At 45.2% G+C, this 19,522-nt stretch overlaps 1 protein-coding gene across 1 annotated transcript; it reads right to left on the bottom strand.

The window, feature by feature from the left end:
- Positions 1-493: 493 nt before the first annotated feature.
- gabrd (gamma-aminobutyric acid type A receptor subunit delta) lies at positions 494-17,651 on the bottom strand. Its single transcript, XM_056273518.1, has 8 exons — positions 17,615-17,651; positions 15,654-15,721; positions 11,293-11,513; positions 10,227-10,309; positions 9,717-9,854; positions 2,355-2,510; positions 2,014-2,225; positions 494-1,654 (listed from the first exon to the last, which is right to left on the bottom strand). Exons 1-8 carry the CDS (start codon positions 17,640-17,642, stop codon positions 1,331-1,333), a joined length of 1,230 nt encoding a protein of 409 aa, XP_056129493.1. The 5' UTR covers positions 17,643-17,651; the 3' UTR covers positions 494-1,330.
- Between the last annotated feature and the right edge of the window lie 1,871 nt (positions 17,652-19,522).

Here is a 19,522-nt window from a genome sequence, read left to right as displayed (position 1 = left end):
GCCGGTGGCAATGTGGCATTAAAGCTCTCCTGATCTGTTTGTGGGTGAGACTGAAAAGGCATGCTGTGACTTAATTTGAAAACCACAATGTTCCATTCAACACGAAACAGAAAGAGCAAGAGCAGGCAACCACAGATTTTTTTTTCCTGAGTTATAAATATATGCACATTGTTTTAAATTTGGATGTTCAGTTGAATTACTCATCCCTCCAATTAGTATGCACCTTTAAATGAATGTAAAAGGTAAAATAGGTAGAGTCCTTTAGGGAAAAGGTAATAAAAAGTGCATTTATAATCACTGCGCCAATCAAACTGGGTAAGGATCATGGATTCACCACTTCCTTCCTGTAGTAGCTCCAATGCTCCACATGTGAGGGGAATACTTTCCGAGATAGTTGCATCGACACCAGAAGGGATTCTACACTTTTCGGTTTAATCACACCAAATAACTTGTTCAGGTTAGCATTAAAGTGAATATTCGAAGCCAGCAGGAAGACACAAGTTCAGGAGGAAGTCCTTTAATGATCAGGAAACAGGCAGAACTGGCAGAGGGAGATAAGAGGCTCCATTCTGCACCCTAAACAAAAACTAAATTGGAAAAATGGGTGGAGGGATAAAAGAGGGAGATTGACAGAGAAGGGGGAGATGGCAGGGAGGGAGCAAAGCAAAATAACAGCCATGCAGAACAGAAATACATCTTGACCTGTTGTCCTGTTTTGGTTTTTTTTTGTTTGTTTTGTTTTTTGTGGATAGACTTTCTTTTCAAGAAAACAGGCAGTTTATCCAACACTGTGGTTATTGGTTGGTTAGATAATGACACTTGTGCATGTATTTGCCTGTAATATGTGAGTATGTGGTCAGCCTACCAATTTGCCTGCTATCTAATGTCCTGCGGAGTCAGTGCATGTGGAGTAAGTGATGAAATCTGGATGACGCTCCATGTGGGTTTGCAAGTTGTGGTCACTGCACACAGTATTGTGGGTAGGATGAGCAGAAATGCTAAAGCAAAACTGTCATACAGTGAGCTTCATACAAGGAATGAGTCAGCATTCAAGGCTTACAATGCTCCTCGCCATTGCACAATGCAACTGTGAATTCTTGAATAAAGACACATCCATTAGGAATCTAATGTCCTTTTCCTAGCTTTTTAAACTCTTAACTAGTTCCGTTAATTAACATTAACTATTTAGGAGGCCAGCATTTATCACTTCTCTTTGGAGGCCTATATGTCGATTGCCACATTTTGAGCATTCACAGTGGCACAAGATCCACCAATTTCCTCTACAAACAGCCACGGACGGAAGCTGTTTTCAGAGTCCTCCTGCCTCTCCTCACATGGTGTACGCCACCCAGTAGATGACGTTCACCACAGCAAAAGTGAAGGGGAACACAGCCCTGGCATAGATGTCGATGGTGTCAGCGTCGATAGGTTTGCAGACACACTTGGCGCAGCATTTCCTTTCCTCCTCACTCTCCTCCGTGTGCCTGGATCTCCTCCTCCTAGGCTCTGTCTCCTCATTGCCGCCCTCCCTGGGGGTCTCGGCCCCTGAGCGTTGGGAGCGGCTGTGGCGGTTAGAAATCATGACCCCCTGGTTCATACCAGTGACAGAGAGGGAGAAGAGCACCATGGCCTGCTTACCATTCTTCACTATGGACTGTGGAAAAAAGACAGAGAGACGAACACAGGGAGGTAGAGAGGTATGCAACGGAGATATGTCAATGGAGCTTGGTGAGATTTACTTTTGGTATGTACTTGTTTTGGCAGATCAATAACATGAGATGCATGTTGACAAGAAAGGCATCAGGTAAGGTTACTGATACGAATATATTTAACTGATCCCCAGAGCAAAATGGTTTTTATTTGCTCCCAGCCACCCCCCGCATAGGAATTTCACAGTTCCGGGTGAGCTATAGCACAATGCTACCCAGATCTCGATACATATAATGTCTGATGTGTAGGAAGTCCTCTGAATCTGCCTAAAATGTTGACGAGGAGAATTTGTTTCCCCCTCACCTCAGAGTTTAACTTGCTAGCCTTGACCTTGGCCTTCTCTTTGAGCCGATAGTCTGCGTTGTAGTGGGCGAAAGCATACTCGATGAGTGCGGCGAAGACAAACACATAACAGATCCAGAAGTAGACGTCTAAAGCCTTGATGGCCGACGCTCTCGGCAGGGAGGAGCGGGCGCTCACCATCAGGGTGGTCATGGTGAGGACAGTTGTGATCCCTGCAAAAAGAGACAGAAGCGTTATTACACGTCATTGATGGGCAGAATGACCAGGTTGATGATTCACTTTATGTAGCTTCCCTTTGTATTTCATAGAGGTTTAAAGAGCACTTGTCTAGTAATACCAACCCAGGGATACTCGAGCAGGGACTGCCGATTGGCTGATCCAAAAGGACACCCAGGACATGGCGACGAGTAAAATCGATGGCATGTATGACTGAATAATGTAGACGCCTCGATTTCGTCTAAGTTCGAAGCGAAGGCTGAGTCTTGGAAAACGTCCCGCTAGGGGAAAAACAAACAAAAAAACAAATCATTTTGACTTATTTTTCAAGAACAAGCAAATTACCTCACTGTAAAGAAATCTTAGTCACAAAATCACAATTGTTTTTCAACGAGACTAATCTTAATGATTTTTTTTTAACCCAGATTTCATTAAAACCTTGTCAGGCATCATTTAGACTCAAACAAACAAAAACGTCACTGACCACGTCAGTACTGAGAAACTTAGTAATTAATCCTGTTATCTCCAGCAAGCCCACATGATCTTGAAAATAACTGCAAACCATGCTATCTGTTAAGGTAAAATGACTTTACCATACTTGTCCTCCTTGATCTGACTGCAGCCTTTGATACCATCTCATGTAAGATCATCCTACTCCTGTTCTTCAACAACTCTACTGGCTCCCTGTTAAATACCGTACTGACTTCAAGATCCTGCTTCTCAACTTTAAGGCCCTTAATAACCTAGCTCCTTCATATCGTTCCGTACTCCTTCATATCCGCACGCCCTCCCGCACTCTCAGATCTTCTTCTGCCATCCAACTCACTACACCATCAGCCTGTTTGACTACCATGGGGACTAGAGCCTTCAGTCATTCTGCCCCCCGCCTATGGAACGCTCTCCTACACGACATTCATTGACTCTCTTTCAACCTTCAAATCCCATCTCAAAATGCACCTTTTCAAACTGGCATATTCAGTCTGATCCACGCTTCACTGAGTTTTGTGCAGATGATGATTTTATACTTATCTGTTATGTTAACTTTTTATTGTCTACCCTGCTTTGTTTTGATTTTATGCTGTCTGACACAGTGCTGCTTGTTTTTCACTGTGTTCTGTAAGGTGTCCTTGAGTGCTCTGAAAGGCACCCACAAATAAAAATAATAATAATAATAATAATTATTATTATACCCTGTGATGCTCGCCTGCCACCCAATGACTGTTGGGATAGACTCCAGCATCCCCGTGACCCTGAGTAAGGATAAGCAGTTTGGATAATGGATATTATTATTATAATAATTTTGCACTCCGACAAATACATCTCCCTTATTATACTCACATTGTTACTGTCCCTTGTGTTTTCTTGCTTATTCTATGGTTCTAACGTGACGCAAGACCCATCCTTGTGTGGAAGTTTAGGGACGGTTGGGATGTGAAACTACAAAAAGTAGTTCCAATCCAAATAAGATTTTTAATAAACATAAAACAAATGATGGGGCAAATGTGTGGACATCTAGGAGCGTCCAGGTTTTAAAAAGGAGATATAGTAGTATCCAGGCCTTAGACTGTTAAAGCCCGGAAACATTTGTCAGCCAAGTGTTAAATTTCTTCATACAGATTTGATCAATGAAGTTTTTGTCTGTAGAATTCAAAATGATTCCTGACAATGAGGTCCGGGTCTAACAAAAAAGTGATTCAGTCCTTCTTGAGAGCCATTGCTTCATTGCGTGCGCCTCCAGTTGCTAAAGTCAAGTCAAGTCGAGTCGAGGCAAGTCCAGTTGCTAAAGTCAAGTCGAGTCGAGGCAAGTCCAGTTGCTAAAGTCAAGTCGAGTCGAGGCAAGTCCAGTTGCTAAAGTCAAGTCAAGTCAAGTCGAGTCGAGTCGAAGCAAGTCCAGTTGCTAAAGTCAAGTCGAGTCGAGGCAAGTCCAGTTGCTAAAGTCAAGTCGAGGCAAGTCCAGTTGCTAAAGTCAAGTCAAGTCAAGTCGAGTCAAGGCAAGTCCAGTTGCTAAAGTCAAGTCGAGGCAAGTCCAGTTGCTAAAGTCAAGTCGAGGCAAGTCCAGTTGCTAAAGTCAAGTCAAGTCAAGTCGAGTCGAGGCAAGTCCAGTTGCTTAAGTCAAGTCAAGTCGAGTCGAGTCGAGGCAAGTCCAGTTGCTAAAGTCAAGTCAAGTCGAGTCGAGTAGAGGCAAGTCCAGTTGCTAAAGTCAAGTCAAGTCAAGTCAAGTCGAGTCGAGGGAAGTCCAGTTGCTAAAGTCAAGTCAAGTCGAGTCGAGGCAAGTCCAGTTGCTAAAGTCAAGTCAAGTCAAGTCGAGTCGAGTCGAAGCAAGTCCAGTTGCTAAAGTCAAGTCAAGTCGAGTCGAGGCAAGTCCAGTTGCTAAAGTCAAGTCGAGGCAAGTCCAGTTGCTAAAGTCAAGTCAAGTCAAGTCGAGTCAAGGCAAGTCCAGTTGCTAAAGTCAAGTCAAGTCGAGTCGAGGCAAGTCCAGTTGCTAAAGTCAAGTCAAGTCGAGTCGAGGCAAGTCCAGTTGCTTAAGTCAAGTCAAGTTGAGTCGAGTCGAGGCAAGTCCAGTTGCTAAAGTCAAGTCGAGTCGAGTAGAGGCAAGTCCAGTTGCTAAAGTCAAGTCGAGTCGAGTCAAGTCGAGTCGAGGCAAGTTCAGTTGCTAAAGTCAAGTCAAGTCGAGTCGAGTCGAGGCAAGTCCAGTTGTTAAAGTCAAGTCGAGTCGAGTCGAGTCAAATCCGTTTCATTTGTATAGCCCAATATCACAAATTACTAATTTCCCTCAGGGGGTCTTCCTCACAGCAACACAACATCCTGTCCTTAGATCGTTAGCGGATGTGCTGCTTACACAGTCTCGGATAACACCCAAGATGGCGGCGCGCTGGACGCAGCGGCTACTGCGGCTCCCTGTTCAGTCAAGGCCAGTCAGTGTTTTCTTTGTTATTTATATGTTAGTTTAAGTGTATCTACAAGTGTAGGTTATGTGATCTTCTACAGCCGTCAGTAACTTTAAACCCCAGAGCGGATTACTCACTTCCCACCACCATCATCACGGACAGTTTCCCCATCGATATTATCCGCTCACCGGTCTCGCGGTGGAAACGCGAGAAGAGGGGGGGAGCAGGGTGGGCTACATGCTAAGCTAACTTGCCCCCTTTAAAGTTTCCCTCTCCAGCGTCTTCATGGCTAATGTCCGATCGTTAGCTAACAAAATGGACGAGATAAGACTCAGGCTGTCCTCTCAGAAAAGGCTGCAGAACTGCTGTCTGCTGATGTTTACGGAGACTTGGCTCAACAGCAACACAGCCGACTCGGCAGTCGAGCTAGCGGGCCGCACGGCCTTCCGTGCCGACAGGACAGTGGGCTCCGGCAAGATCCGCGCAGGAGGTTTGGGTATTTATGTCAGTAACTCTTGGTGCAACAACACTAAGGTCGTTGAAAGACATTGCTTGGCTGATCTCGACCTCCTTATAATTCAGTGCAGGCATTTTACCTGCCCAGGGAGCTAACGGCCATTACCATCGCCGCTGTGTACACCGCCTCCACATGCTAATGCTAAGGTAGCACTTAAGCAGCTACAATGTGCCATCAACAGACAACAGGCCAAACAGCCAGACAATGCCTTTATCATAGGTGGTGATTTTAATCAGGCTAACCTCAGGGCTGTAGTACCCAAATTCCATCATCCATCTCCTGCCCCACTAGGGGACAAAACACCCTGGACCGTCTTTATACTAACATTAAGTACTCATACAAAGCTACTCCCTGTCCCCACCTGGGGCATTCTGACCACCTTTGCCTGTTCCTGGTCCCAGCCTACAAACCCCCCATAAAACGGATCAAGCCAGCAGTAAAGACAATCACTGTCTGGCCAGAACAAGCAGTCTCTGAACTCCAGGACTGTTTTGACAACACAGACTGGAGTATTTTTTGCACATTCAGCCACCCATGGCTCCCATAGAGACATTAATGAACAGACATCTGCCGTGCTATCCTACATTAACTTTTACACTGAGAGTGTCACAGCAAAAAAATCAACCTGTACCTTTCCAAACCAGAAACGCTGGATGAGGTCTGGTAACTATTGAAAGTCTGGGATGCAGTGTTCAAGCCAGGTAACTGTGAGGCCTACAGCACAGCCAGATCCAACCTCAAAAAAGGGCGTCAGAACAGCCAAACATAACTATTCCCTATGAATAGAGGACCACTTTCACAATAACTCTGATCCCCAGGCATTCAGTCTATCACAGACTGCAAAAGCTTGAATAGCGGTCCCACTGTCCATAATGCCTCCCTCCTAGATGAGCTAAATAATTTCAATGCCCACTTCGACAAGGACAATACTGACCCAGCCACAAGAATCCCCACCCATCCAGATAACCAGGTGCTCACTCTATCAATCGCAGAGGTCAGAGAATCACTGCACAGAGTGAACACATGGAAGGCTGCTGGACCGGGCCAGGTCCTCCGGGAATGCTCCAACCAGCTGGCTGAGGTCTTCACAACTATTTTTAACCTCCCTGTCCCAACCCATAGTCCCGGCATGCTTCAAGACCACCTCTATCATTCCTGTCCCCAAGAACTCAACATCCACATGTCTGAATGACTACTGACCCATAGCACTCACACCCATTGCCATGAAGTGCTTTGAGAGACTGGTTCTGGCTCACATTAGAAACACTATTCCCCCCCGCCTCCCCCCCACCACCACCACATTCGATCCACATCAGTTTGCCTACTTTCCCAAAAGGTCTATGGAGGACGCCATTGCCACTGCCCTGCACTTTGCTCTGACCCACCTTGAATTTAACAACACATACATCTGGATGCTGTTCATAGATTACAGCTCTGCTTTCAACACTATCATCCCTACCAAACTAGCCACCAAACTCCTCTCCCTTGGCCTCAGCCCCTCCCTCTGTAACTGGATCCTGGACTTCCTGACCAACAGACCTCAGTATGTTAGGTTAGGTGACCACACCTCCTCCACCCTGATCCTCAGCTCAGGTGCCCCTCCAGGCTGTGTTCTGATGAAGGAGCTGATTGTGGACTTCAGGTGGTCTAGAAGCCACTCCCCCATACACATCAATGGGGTGGAAGTGGAGCGTGTCTCCAGCTTTAAATTCCTTGGAGTCTACATCAGCGAGGACCTCTCCTGGACATCAAACACCCAGGCCCTTGTGAAAAAGGCCCAACAACGCCTGTATCTTAGTGGGGCAGCTTAGCATAAAAATTGTACATTTTGTGATAAAGCATCTAACTTGGTACATACGTATGTAGCTTAATATATTTAGAAGAAATTTGGATATGGAGCCACTGAAAATTAACCCCGTAGTGGCCATGGCAGGCATGGACGTTATTAGATCGCTTTTAACGGGGCTATGACCTCCCTAAATTTCATATCAGCCATTATGACAAGACAGAGGAGAATGTTGCCTTTCCAGAGATACCAATATTATTGTTCGAGTCCAAACAGAACCAGAGATATGCCATTTTACATATCGGATGTCACCAATGCATGTTGGAAAAAGTTCCCAGTCATTTTTGAGACATTATTCATCTATACACTATGTATAGACATCTATACCTAAACACTCCTCTTCTGTTGGGCAAGGTTTAGAACCAGCGATTGCAGGAAACAATATACAATTCAGTACTTCAACAGTGTTTATTGTTTTTTTTGTTTTTTTTATTTACAAAAGTAACTGCTTATCAACTTAGTTTTTTTCAACATGCATTGGTGACATCCAATATGTAAAAAGGCATATCTCTGGTTCTGTTTAGACTAGAACAATACTATTGGTATCTCTGGAAAGGTAAAATTCTCCTCTGTCTTGTCATAATGGCTTATATGAAATTTAGGGAGGCCACAGCCCCGCTAAAAGCGATCTAATAACATCCATGCCTGCTATGGCCACTACGGGGTTAATTTTCAGTGGCTCCATATCCAAATTTCTTCTAAATATATTAAGCTACATATGTACCAAGTTTGGTGCTTTTATCACAAGATGCACAATCCTTATGAATATTGGAGCTAAGCTGCCCCACTATTTCCTGAGGAGGCTGAATAGCGCCCGTCTATCCCCCAAAATTCTCACCAACTTCTACCACTGCACCATAGAGAGCATCCTGACCAGCTGCATCTCAGTGTGGTACAGCAGCTGCACCTCAGTAGACCAGAAAGCTCTACAGAGGATCGTCAAGGCAGCCCAGCATATCACCGGTACCCAGCTCCCAGCCATAAAAGGCATTTATCACAAATGCTGCCTTCGAAGGGGTCAGCATCAGCAGAGATCCCACCCACCCCAACCATGGACTGTTCTCCCCCCCTGCGCTCTGGGAGGCGCTACAAGAGCCTCAGAGCCCGCACTACCAGGCTCAAAAACAGCTTCTTTCCCCCAGCTGTTACCCACCTGAACCTGGCTACCCACTGAATGTCTGTAAATATGTTTATACTCATGCTCTTTTTTTATTTTATCTTTAGCTTTTAGTCTTCATCTGTATATATCTTATACTGTGTTTGCTGTTTGTCTGTCTGTCTTGCACTGTTTGGCGAAGCCGCAGCCCTCATTTCGTTTAACACACGTGCCTGCACATTGTTTTTAATGACAATAAATTGAATTGAAATTAGAGCCTCACATCGAATAAGGAGCAACTCCCTAAAAAAATAAATAAATAAAAACCTTTAACAGGGAGAAAAAAGAAGAAACCTCGGAGAGCAGCAGAGGAGGGATCTCTCTCCCAAGACGGACAACATGCAATGGATGTTGTATTTACACAATTTACAGAATACGGCATTGAAAGAAGATAACAGAATTATAATGGAATTATAAGATATATGAAGAATATGGTGAGGAGGATGCCAAGCAGTATCCAGATTGCCACCAGAACAGTCTAGGACCTGAGCTATACGACCACCATCACCATGTAGACCAAAAAAAAACACATTAGTCACACGTCTGAGTGAGAGAAGGATATAACAGTGAAACAGGATAGCAAAATTATATGGGTTTATAAGATATATAAAAAGAAAATGTGATGAGGGGGATGCCGAGCAGTGTCCAGGTGGCAACCATCCTCACCATGGAGACCTGGGAGGAGGACACACTGCAGGTGCACACAAGGGAGACTCACATCACACCATTCACACACACAGAAGAGGAGAAAGAAGTCACAGGAACTATAAAGCACATGTATAGTACCCGTCATCTTTTAAGCATCCTCTCCCTTCCCTTAATCTCCTGCCTGCCCCGACAGCAAGCCTGCTAAACTGAGTCATTCCCTCTATGCATGGAATATAAATGCAGTGATGCCCCGAGGTAGGAAAGGTTTTACTTCAAAAAGGCTCTGCGCTCCTTCTCAGGTCTTCCATCAAAAGAGGCACAAAATATCCAAAAGCTCCAAAACTGTTCACTCAACATGAAAACACTTTTAAAATGGCGGCTCTGGCAATAACCTTGATGTTAAAAAAAAAAAGTCAGCGAAGGAGGACTCACCTGACTTAAAGTTCATCATCTCAGTCACAAATCGATAGTCTGTGATGGTGAACTGGGATAGCTCCAATTTGTCAAGGCCATGGATATGTCTCTGACTCTCTGACCAGTGATACACGATGTCCTCTGAGGAGTAGCCATCTGGAAAAATACATGGAGACAGACAACCACGCAGTTTACTGGTCCACCTTAAAGAAGCGCTACACTTTGAAGGCTGCTCATAGTGCGGCATAATATCCATGCTTGACGCAGCAGCTGAATGGGAGGAGGATGCTTTTACGAGTCTCATTTGATGCATCACTGATCCATCATGGTTCAGTGATGCATCAAACAACCGTGGACATTTCTGTCCAAATGTGTAAAATTCCGTGTTTTTGTTGTGTTTGAACCCTCATTGGCCATTTTAAGGTTACTCTCCCTTGGTATGTCTAGATTTCAAAGCCGCCTTGAGCCTGTTCCATGTAGGTAAATGCTGTGGGAGGGGAAGAGGACGGGACGGCCACACACACGTACAGCTCTCCAGGTCCAGCATGCACTCCTGCTCGTCCATTGGATACTTGGTCAGGTCCATATCGCACGCCACTGTCGATGTGATTCTAAGAAAAGAAAAGCCCAGGTGACTTTGGAAACTCCACGTATAGTGGACCATTTCAGTACCACACATTATGGACCAGTGGTTCTCGACCAAGTGCTCGGGTACTACCTGTACTGCTGGTTTTCTAGTCTTCCAGCCAGTTAATTACATTCCCCTATTGTTCCAGGTATTCCAGCTATCTAGGGTAGGCATTTTTCGAAGAAGTGTTCTTGTCTGCACTTTGTGAACCCAAGCCGTTATCTTTCACGCCCCAAGTACTGCCCAAAACAGAAGATCACGTTTAACCAAAAAACGCTTCGAATGTCAAGTGCTATTCATCTGCCCACTTAAACCAAGGAGGCATCGGCTGGTGACTTGACAGACTCGAGCTTCACAAAGACCGCAGAAATTCATTTCAACGTTTACAACAATGGCAGAGGAAAGAAAGCAAAGCCTATAACCTTATGTTTGTTTTTTTTAAAGATTTTTGTGTTACAACTTTGTGGCAAGAAATCAACAGTGCAGATTTCTGATATTTGCCCCTTTTTGGACAAGTCATGCGAATTTGAAAATTTGCCCCAGCTTTTATTTTTCCAGAGCAGCCGCTAGCTCGGTGTATGCAGACTTGCTGCAAAACCTGCAAGTTTCTTTCATCTGAGACCACTGTGGTCTTGTGGGGTCGCCCTCGGTTTAATTTACCAAGCACACACTCCTCAAGAGTGTAGTTTGTACTTGGAGTACTCGATATTGAGGGAGTTTGAATTAAAAGAGAGAAAACAATAAAAACGGCGGTACTGGGGATCCCCCAAGGACTGGATGGAGAACCACTGATACACACCAGTGAGCAAACTATCAGTCTTATTTCAACTCAACGATCCCCCTGTCCTATCCTTTTCTTCACAGACTCCAGTCATCTTTTACCTTGTTCCCTGTACATTTTACCCCCATGTGTCATTGTAGCTTTCTCACAGACACACACACACACCATCCCCTGCCTGCTTGTACCGGCTGCTGTAGAGAATGACACCGTCGGGCTGCAAGCGAATCAACTTGTTCTCCACGGTGACGTCGTGGAACCAGGCAGACTTGGCGTTGACGATGAAAGTGTCGGGCAGCCAGAGCTTGTCCACGAAGCGGCTGTCCAGCCCCAAGGTTTTGTTGGTGTGGTTGTAGGACAGGCGGTCATCACGCCAGCTCTGCCGCAGGAACACGGTCATTGTGTACTCCTGCCAGAGAGAAGAGGGGTGTGCGCGCGCACACACACACACACACAAGTTAAGCAAGGGCATTTCCAACAGTGTGCCGGGAAGTGAGCTTTATTTTGAGCAGAGGGAGACAACGACCAGAGCTGTTTAAGAGAAAATGACATGACGGGCCTGGTTGCTCACATTTAGTCCTCCTCACATTTGAATCTGAGATGAACTGATTGGAATTTGCTCTGTGGTTACGTTTTCCTAACCAGGCTGCAACAGAACTGGCAGGTGCTTCATGATTACTTCACACCTACGACCTGAATGTAAGTCAAGGTGAAACTTTAAGCCTGAAATCATGAAAACAAGAAGGCTTGATGTGGTCATCAAGAAGTCTTCGAGCACAGCACAAGAGACTGAGTTTGTTGTCGTGACGAAACCATGCAGAGTGATTTTAAAACAATAGGAGCACATGCTCCACAATCTACAGTATATAAGGTAGATTCAGATGTAAGTGTTCAATTAGGCGTTTTTCTTTTTTTTAATTTTTTTTTTTATGTTTTCCCCCAATTGTATCTGTCCAATCACCCCACTCTTCCCAGATAGCAAAATTGCTGTGGCCCGGACCCGTCCCACACCCGACACTTCATTCAGCCGACATACCACGTGGAATGATGGCACTTGGGCGGTCCCCTTCTGTTTGCCAGATCTGGGCCAGAACCAAGCCATAGCAATGCCACATGTGCCACATATTTGCCAAAGGTGGTCCATATTTGCTTTGTGATATTTGGGCCATATTCACCGTTTACCACATGGGCCACTTCAGGGTCACATCCAGATTATACATATTGCCGAGAGCACCGCACCTTTGCCAAAAAAGGCCCACATTTGATTTGGCATATTTGGGCCATATTTACTAATATACATGTGGGCCACTTCCGGCTCACATCCCTTTTGTCAAGGCCAGAAGGCCATCAGTGCCGCATCATTGCGTGAAGTGGCACATATCCGGATGCTATCTGGGTTCCGAGCCGTCCCGGTCGCTGCTCCACCCCCTCTACCGATCCGGGGAGGCCTGCAGACTACCACATGCCTCCTCCCATACATGTGGAGTCGCCAGCCGCTTCTTTTCACCTGACAGTGAGGAGTTTCCCCAGAGGGATGTAGCACATGGGAGGATCACGCTATTCCCCCAGTCCCCCCCCCCGAACAGGTGTCCCGACCAATCAGAGGAGGCGGTAGTGCAGCAACCAGGACACATACCCACATGCGGCTTCCCTCCCGCAGACATGGCCAATTGCGTCTGTTGGGACGCCCGACCAAACTGGAGGTAAAACGGGGATTAAACCGGCGATTCCCATGTTGGTAGGCAACGGAATAGACTGCCACGCTACCCGGACGCCCCCTACTTGGACATTTTTAAAGTTTGCCTTCCATCTATCATCAGCGGGTCGTTTACAAATCTGTTGTTTATGATTACAAATGAAATTCTGCTTCTTGGTGGGTTTACAAATTAAAGGCAGGTTTCTGTACAATACATATATTACATTCCTCCCTCTACAACAGCGGTCGGGAACCTATGGCTCGCGAGCCATATATGGCTCTTCCGGTGACGGCATATGGCTCCCAGACAATTTTGAGTTGAAAATTATTATTTTTTTCAAAAAAATCAGTTTGGAACTGATTTTAAAATACATGTGATATTTCTTAATAATACTGTGTCATTTTAAAGTAAACAGAAATTAGTTTTGAAGATAAATTTCACGGGTCACGGGTCACCCGTGGGTCGGGTCGGGAACCAATGGCTCGCAAGCATGTCCGGGTCATTGTAAAGGTGAAGAAATCAATTTTATCAGATAGCCAACTAGTTTATCCGCTTCAACCCTTGTAACGGAAAAGATGGCGAAAAGAAAAAAAGACGATGATTACCGTGCATTCCAGGCTGCGTGGACAGAGGAATTTGCATTTGTGGAGAGAGCAGGATCTGCGGTATGTCTAATATGCAATGATAAAATTGCATCGATGAAACAGTCAAATATAAAGCGGCACTTCGATACGCACCATGCTTCATTTGCATCGAAATATCCAGCGGGGGACAGCAGGAAAAGGGCATGCGAGGAGCTACAGCGGAGAGTGCAGACGAGTCAGCAGCAACTACGTGTGTGGACCAAGCAAGGTGACGGGAATTCCGCTAGCTTTGCGGGGGCTTTGGCAATAGTAAGGAATGGAAAGTCATTCACAGATGGCGAGTATGCCAAAACATTCATGCTTGATGTGGCCAATGAACTGTTTGATGACTTCCCAAATAAAGACAAGATAATCAAACGAATAAAAGACATGCCCCTGTCAGCAAGAACTGTGCACGATCGTAGCATCATGATGGCAAATCAAGTCGAGGAAACACAAATTAAGGACATAAACGCCGGGACATACTTTTCTCTCGCGTTAGATGAGTCAACAGACGTTAGCCATCTATCTCAGTGCAGTATCATTGCCAGGTATGCTGCAGGTGACACACTGCGTGAGGAAAGCTTGGCTGTTTTGCCAATGAAAGGGACAACAAGAGGAGAGGATTTATTCATGTCTTTCATGGAGTTTGCTAAAGAAAAAAAACGACCGATGGATAAACTTATTTCTGTCTGTACTGATGGTGCACCCTGTATGTTGGGGAAGAACAAAGGATTTGTAGCGCTTCTCCGTGAACATGAAAAGAGAGCCATCCTATGTTTTCATTGCATCCTGCACCAGGAGGCGCTTTGCGCTCAGACGTGTGGCCAGGAGCTTGGCGAGGTGATGTCTCTGGTCATTCGAGTGGTCAACTTTATTGTTGCCCGAGCTTTAAATGATCACCAGTTTAAAGCTCTGTTAGAAGAAGTTGGGAATCATTATCCCGGTCTGCTTTTACACAGCAACGTGCGTTGGTTGTCAAGGGGGAAGGTGCTCAGCCGTTTTGCAGCTTGCCTGAGTGAAATCCGGACTTTTCTTGAAATGAAAGGCGTCAAGCATCCTGAGCTAGACAACACTGACTGGCTCCTGCAGTTTCACTATCTCGTGGACATAACTGGCCATCTGAACCAGCTCAATGTGAAAATGCAAGGTATTGGAAATACAATCTCATCCCTTCAACAAGCAGTGTTTGCATTTGAAAGCAAGCTGGAAGTCTTTCTCAGGGACATTGAAACAGGTCGTCTTCTGCACTTTGAAAGACTGCAACAATTTAGAGATGCATGCTTAGCAAGTGACTCCACTCAACATCTGGATCTCCAGCAGCTAGCTGGCTTTACGTTCAATCTCCTGCAGTCATTCAAAGCACGTTTTGGAGAATTTCGTGCGCGCACTGGTCTTTTCAAGTTCATCACTCATCCACATGAGTGTGCAGTGGACAAAATCGACCTGACAGCATTCCCCGGGGTCTCTATCGGAGACTTTGAGCTGGAAGTTGCTGACCTGAAGGCATCAGACATGTGGATGAGTAAGTTCAAGTCACTTAATGGAGAGTTGGAAAGTCTTGCGCGACAGCGAGCAGAGCTGGCGAGGGAACACAAGTGGACAGAAATGAAAAATCTTCAACCTGAAGACCAGCTGATTCTTAAAACTTGGAACGAGCTTCCTGTGACATACCACACAATGCAGCGTGTGAGTATTGCCGTATTGACCATGTTTGGCTCTACATATGCATGTGAACAGTCTTTCTCGCATATGAGGAACATTAAGACCAACCTACGCTCACGTTTAACTGATGGAAGCCTCAACGCCTGCATGAAGCTCAACCTCACCACGTATGAACCAGACTACAAGGCCATCAGCAAAACCATGCAGCACCAGAAGTCGCATTAAAAGTAAGACATATTTAATTTATTATACGTTAAAAATACTATATGGCTCTCAATGAAATATATTTAGAAATATTTGGCTTTTATGGCTCTCCCAGTCAAAAAGGTTCCCGACCCCTGCTCTACAATGATCGTTTCCTCTCGAAATCCCTTCAAACATCAACGTATCAAACTTAATCGATGTTTCTTGCAGAGGTCCACACAAGAGCACTCTGCAAATCCCCGAGTGGAATAAATCAGGATTATGCAAATAGTAAATCTTTGCAGTAACAGTGAACTTCGGAGGTGCAGGGAGCCACACCGTATTGAATGTTTACAATGGCTAATGTAGCTTATACTTTACCATGTTGGCCTCTGAGATGTGGTCAATGCTGGCCACTTCAATAGCCATGGCCACGTTTACTGGCGGACCTGTAGGGTGGAGAAGTTAGGGGAGAGAAAGCAAACACCCTGCCATCCCCCTTCAGCTCTGTCTTCATCGGGCTTCTACTCTTCCTCTCTCTCCTCGTCCTCATATTCATCACCCATTTGTTTCTAACTCTTGTCCTCCCACATCTGAAACATTGCTAACATGCATAGAGATTACGCCACATCCGATGTAACCATGCTTTATGGCACAGCACACTATGGACATTCATAAGCATAGCGTTGAGCTCTGATGAACTTGCACAGAGAAACTCAGGCCGACAAGCACATTTAGACGTATTGTGGTATTTTCACTGGACACCTTTCTCGCGTGGTTTGCATTAATTTTGCTTTGCAGATCAGATGCTACAGGGAGAAGTCGGGAATAGGAGGAGATAGGTGGCCAGTGATGTGCAACAGAAAGGCTATTTATGCTGAACATTAGGGAATCATGTAACGCAATTCCCCTACTATTCAACACCTAGCCCATAATCACTCACACTGAATCCTCTTCAATAGCTTATATATGGGATGCCCAGAGTGAGATGAGGATATATAGGCATGTTTATTTGAACAGAGTCGGTGGAGCTCGCTGCAGGATAGTATCCATCCATCCATCCATTATTATCCAAGCCGCTTATCCTGCTCTCAGGGTCGCGGGGATGCTGGAGCCTATCCCAGCAGTCATTGGCTGGCAGGTGGGGAGACACCCTGGACAGGCCGTCACAGGGCCGACACACAAACACCCACACATTCATACCTAGGGACAATTTAGTATGGCCGATTCACCTGACCTGCATGTCTTTGGACTGTGGGAGGGAAACCGGAGCACCCGGAGGAAACCCACGTAGACATGGGGAGCACATGCAAACTCCACACACAGGATGACCCGGGACGACCCCCAAGGTTGGACTACCCCAGGGCTCGAACCCAGGACCTTGCTTTGGCGACCGCACTAACCACTGTGTCACCATGCTTCCCAGGAGACTATCAGAGGAGCTAAATAAGCCCTTTTGACACAGTAACAGGCCAGTTGTGACTAGCATCCTGTAAAAGAGGTTGACACATAAATAATCTGTTTGTCATAAATGGATGATAAACAAATGTACATTTAGCAGCCAGTGGGAAAACACATTTTATAAATATGTTTCTCTCCTATGTTTTAGAATAATCATACTCTATTGTTAAACATCAAATAGATATGAGTTGAATACAGGGCATATTGCCCCAACACACATGTATGATTCCCTACTGGCCAAAAATAACCCTCCAGTGTATAGCTTGTGTTGTTAACTCAATGATATTATCATATTTCATTGACACAGATGTTGGGAAAAGGCCACATGAAGAGCCAAAATGAAGGTAGCTGAAGGCGCGTGGTGACAGTGGTCCCACCTCCCATTTTCACCTTTGCTCAGCTGAGTTAAGCTGTGAGATTGAGAAATCTATCACTGGGGTCATTGAATGCATCACATTTTGCAGCCATTCTTAATAAAGTCTCTGATGTGACGGCTCTCGTTCGACAAGCCCGCTTCTCTGTCGTGTCAAACACGCCTTTGAGATTAAAATCTCGTTCATTAAGTTTGTACTCAGCAAACGGTTCAACTTATCAAAGGCTCAAAATATTTATTCAAATAGGTGGCTATAGTTTAGTACTAATATTAAAAAAAAAGTCTATCAAGATAATGAAATTGAAAGATTAATGTTTAATATTCAAAGTTTCTGCAGTTTTTGCTTAGGTCATACTAAGGATGGCTGTAAATGTGAGGGGGTGAAGTGCAATCCAATGCCACGAGCAGTAGATCTCATACTCACCTCCTATCCCAGGGCGAAAATTTCTTGCATAGCCCTTCATTAAATCATCCAGATTAGGTAACCAGGATATTTCAATGTCTGTACCTACATAGTCCCCAATGTCACTCAGCATGGCCCTGAGGGAGACAAACACAGCGGCGTTGAGCTGTCATCCGGCCACACGGCATCGACACGAGATCCTGCAAGAGGCTTTTTAAGATGGAGTTGAGCACACTGACTTAATCACTTCCATATAAAGGAATCCTGCGCATGCTGAGGAATCTCACTGGTATCGTGTCAACGTATATTGATCGTTCAGGCAGTTTGTATGTCGATATTAGATATTAAATACCACCAGAATCCAATGCAGAATTCAATTTATGTATATAGAGTAGTTCTGTATTGCGGCAGATTCAGTACATGCACATATAGGGGTTGACGACCAATGCACTATGTTGTAGTGTGTACGTAGCCTGTGGTTTGGACTTGAGGAGACATCACGGCTGACACCAGGGGGCAGTGTTCCACTCTATAAGAGTGGAGTCTGAGCAGTTGTTACATATGTCTTTGCAAGGCAAAGGGGGCTTAATGAGTTTTTCTTTTGTCGACGTGAACCAACTTGCAGTGGCTTCTGGGTGAGGGGGCGTCCAGAGTGCTGTGATGAGAAGAAAGCCCTCTTAATTTAAGTATTAAAAAACAAAATGTATGCAATGACATGCATTCATTACACTGGCAGTGACTACCCGGAGTGGTGACATGGAGTGTTTGACTGACCGTAATTTAAAAAGGAACACACACACACACACACACACACACACACACACACACACACACACACACACACACACACACACACAATACAAGCCAATTTGAAAAAAGCTGTTCTTTCAATAATTAATGGTGTGCCAAAGTCAGACATGTCTGCACACATGGAATAAAGAGGTGCATAAATTACGTTTTTATATGTTAAATAGAGATTTAATTTGCCATTTTTATGCATTTAATGGTGTAGAAGGCAGCATTTGCATCAGAGTGAAGATGGTAGCGCTTTATGTAAATTACACTGCGTAGTCTTGGCAACAGTAGCATCGTGATAACTACCCCTACGTCTTTGACTTTTGTCACAACCACCGAGTAAACTCATCACAACCCGACTTGTGTGGAGGTGATGCTTCGGCACAAGGTCCTCCCTGAGCCGTGACAGGAGGAGAACCGGTGCAGTCACAAGAATGAAGTTGAACATTTCATTAGTCCTCTGGGAGATAAGCGCACATCCTTACTTATTCTGTCACCCTTGCTCCCTTCAACACAGTTCAGATTCACTTTCCAGATGGCAATCACTCCTCTTCAGTTTCTTTTCAGTTTCTCTTCATTAAGTGTCTCCTGGGGCCCAGTTTGGCTAACTGCCTGTTTATGGGCTCATATAAACAGCAGCTCAGCGGAGTTGGAGGGGAACAACAAGGCAAAAAGTCGTAGGTCTAGTTTGTCTCAAATGCACAATGTCTTTAAAATGGAGGATGCAATAAACACCTCGTTTTACTATGACACCAATGTGGACCTGAGCAAAGACCAAAGACAAGACAGCGTCACTTCTTCCTGCCTCTGCTGTTCATCCCGGCAGCGTCAGATAGCACTATAATGTCAGCTATTTAAATCTCCTGCAATGAAAAAGCCAATTAATTTAATTTCCAAGGGGAAGTGCATTCTGTGACTGATGTTATGGGATCTGCCATACCTGACCCTGACAAACCGATTAAGCCTTTCAACTGCCATCTTCTAAAGCCTCTCTCTCTCTCTCTCTCTCTCTCTGTCACCCTCTCGCTCTATCCCTCTCTCTGTATGTGGGTATTGATCAATCTCTATTTTGCGTCACACGTGGGCCTTTCGCAGTTTGGATTCATTTTCATTTCAGCAGCTCCTGCCTGATATACAGAGCATCTTAGCATGGCTTGTAAATTGACAAAAAAGAGGAGGAGTCAGGTGGAGAGGCCTCCAGGTCAGCAACTTTACCCA

The sequence above is a fragment of the Lampris incognitus genome, chromosome 2 (assembly GCF_029633865.1).
Source record: "Lampris incognitus isolate fLamInc1 chromosome 2, fLamInc1.hap2, whole genome shotgun sequence".
Lineage (NCBI taxonomy): Eukaryota > Metazoa > Chordata > Actinopteri > Lampriformes > Lampridae > Lampris > Lampris incognitus.
The sequence above is the reverse complement of the archived record's forward strand: the minus strand, read 5'-3'. Positions and strand labels throughout refer to the sequence as shown.

Excerpts from the sequence above, each read along its gene's own strand:
- gabrd (XM_056273518.1), bottom strand. The coding sequence starts at position 17,642 with ATGCTGAGTGACATTGGGGACTATGTAG. Across the intron at positions 11,514-15,653 it reads ACATCTCAGAGGCCAACATG|GAGTACACAATGACCGTGTT; the intron begins GTAAAGTATAAG and ends TCTCTCTGGCAG. Across the intron at positions 10,310-11,292 it reads GTCATTCTCTACAGCAGCCG|AATCACATCGACAGTGGCGT; the intron begins GTACAAGCAGGC and ends TTCTTTTCTTAG.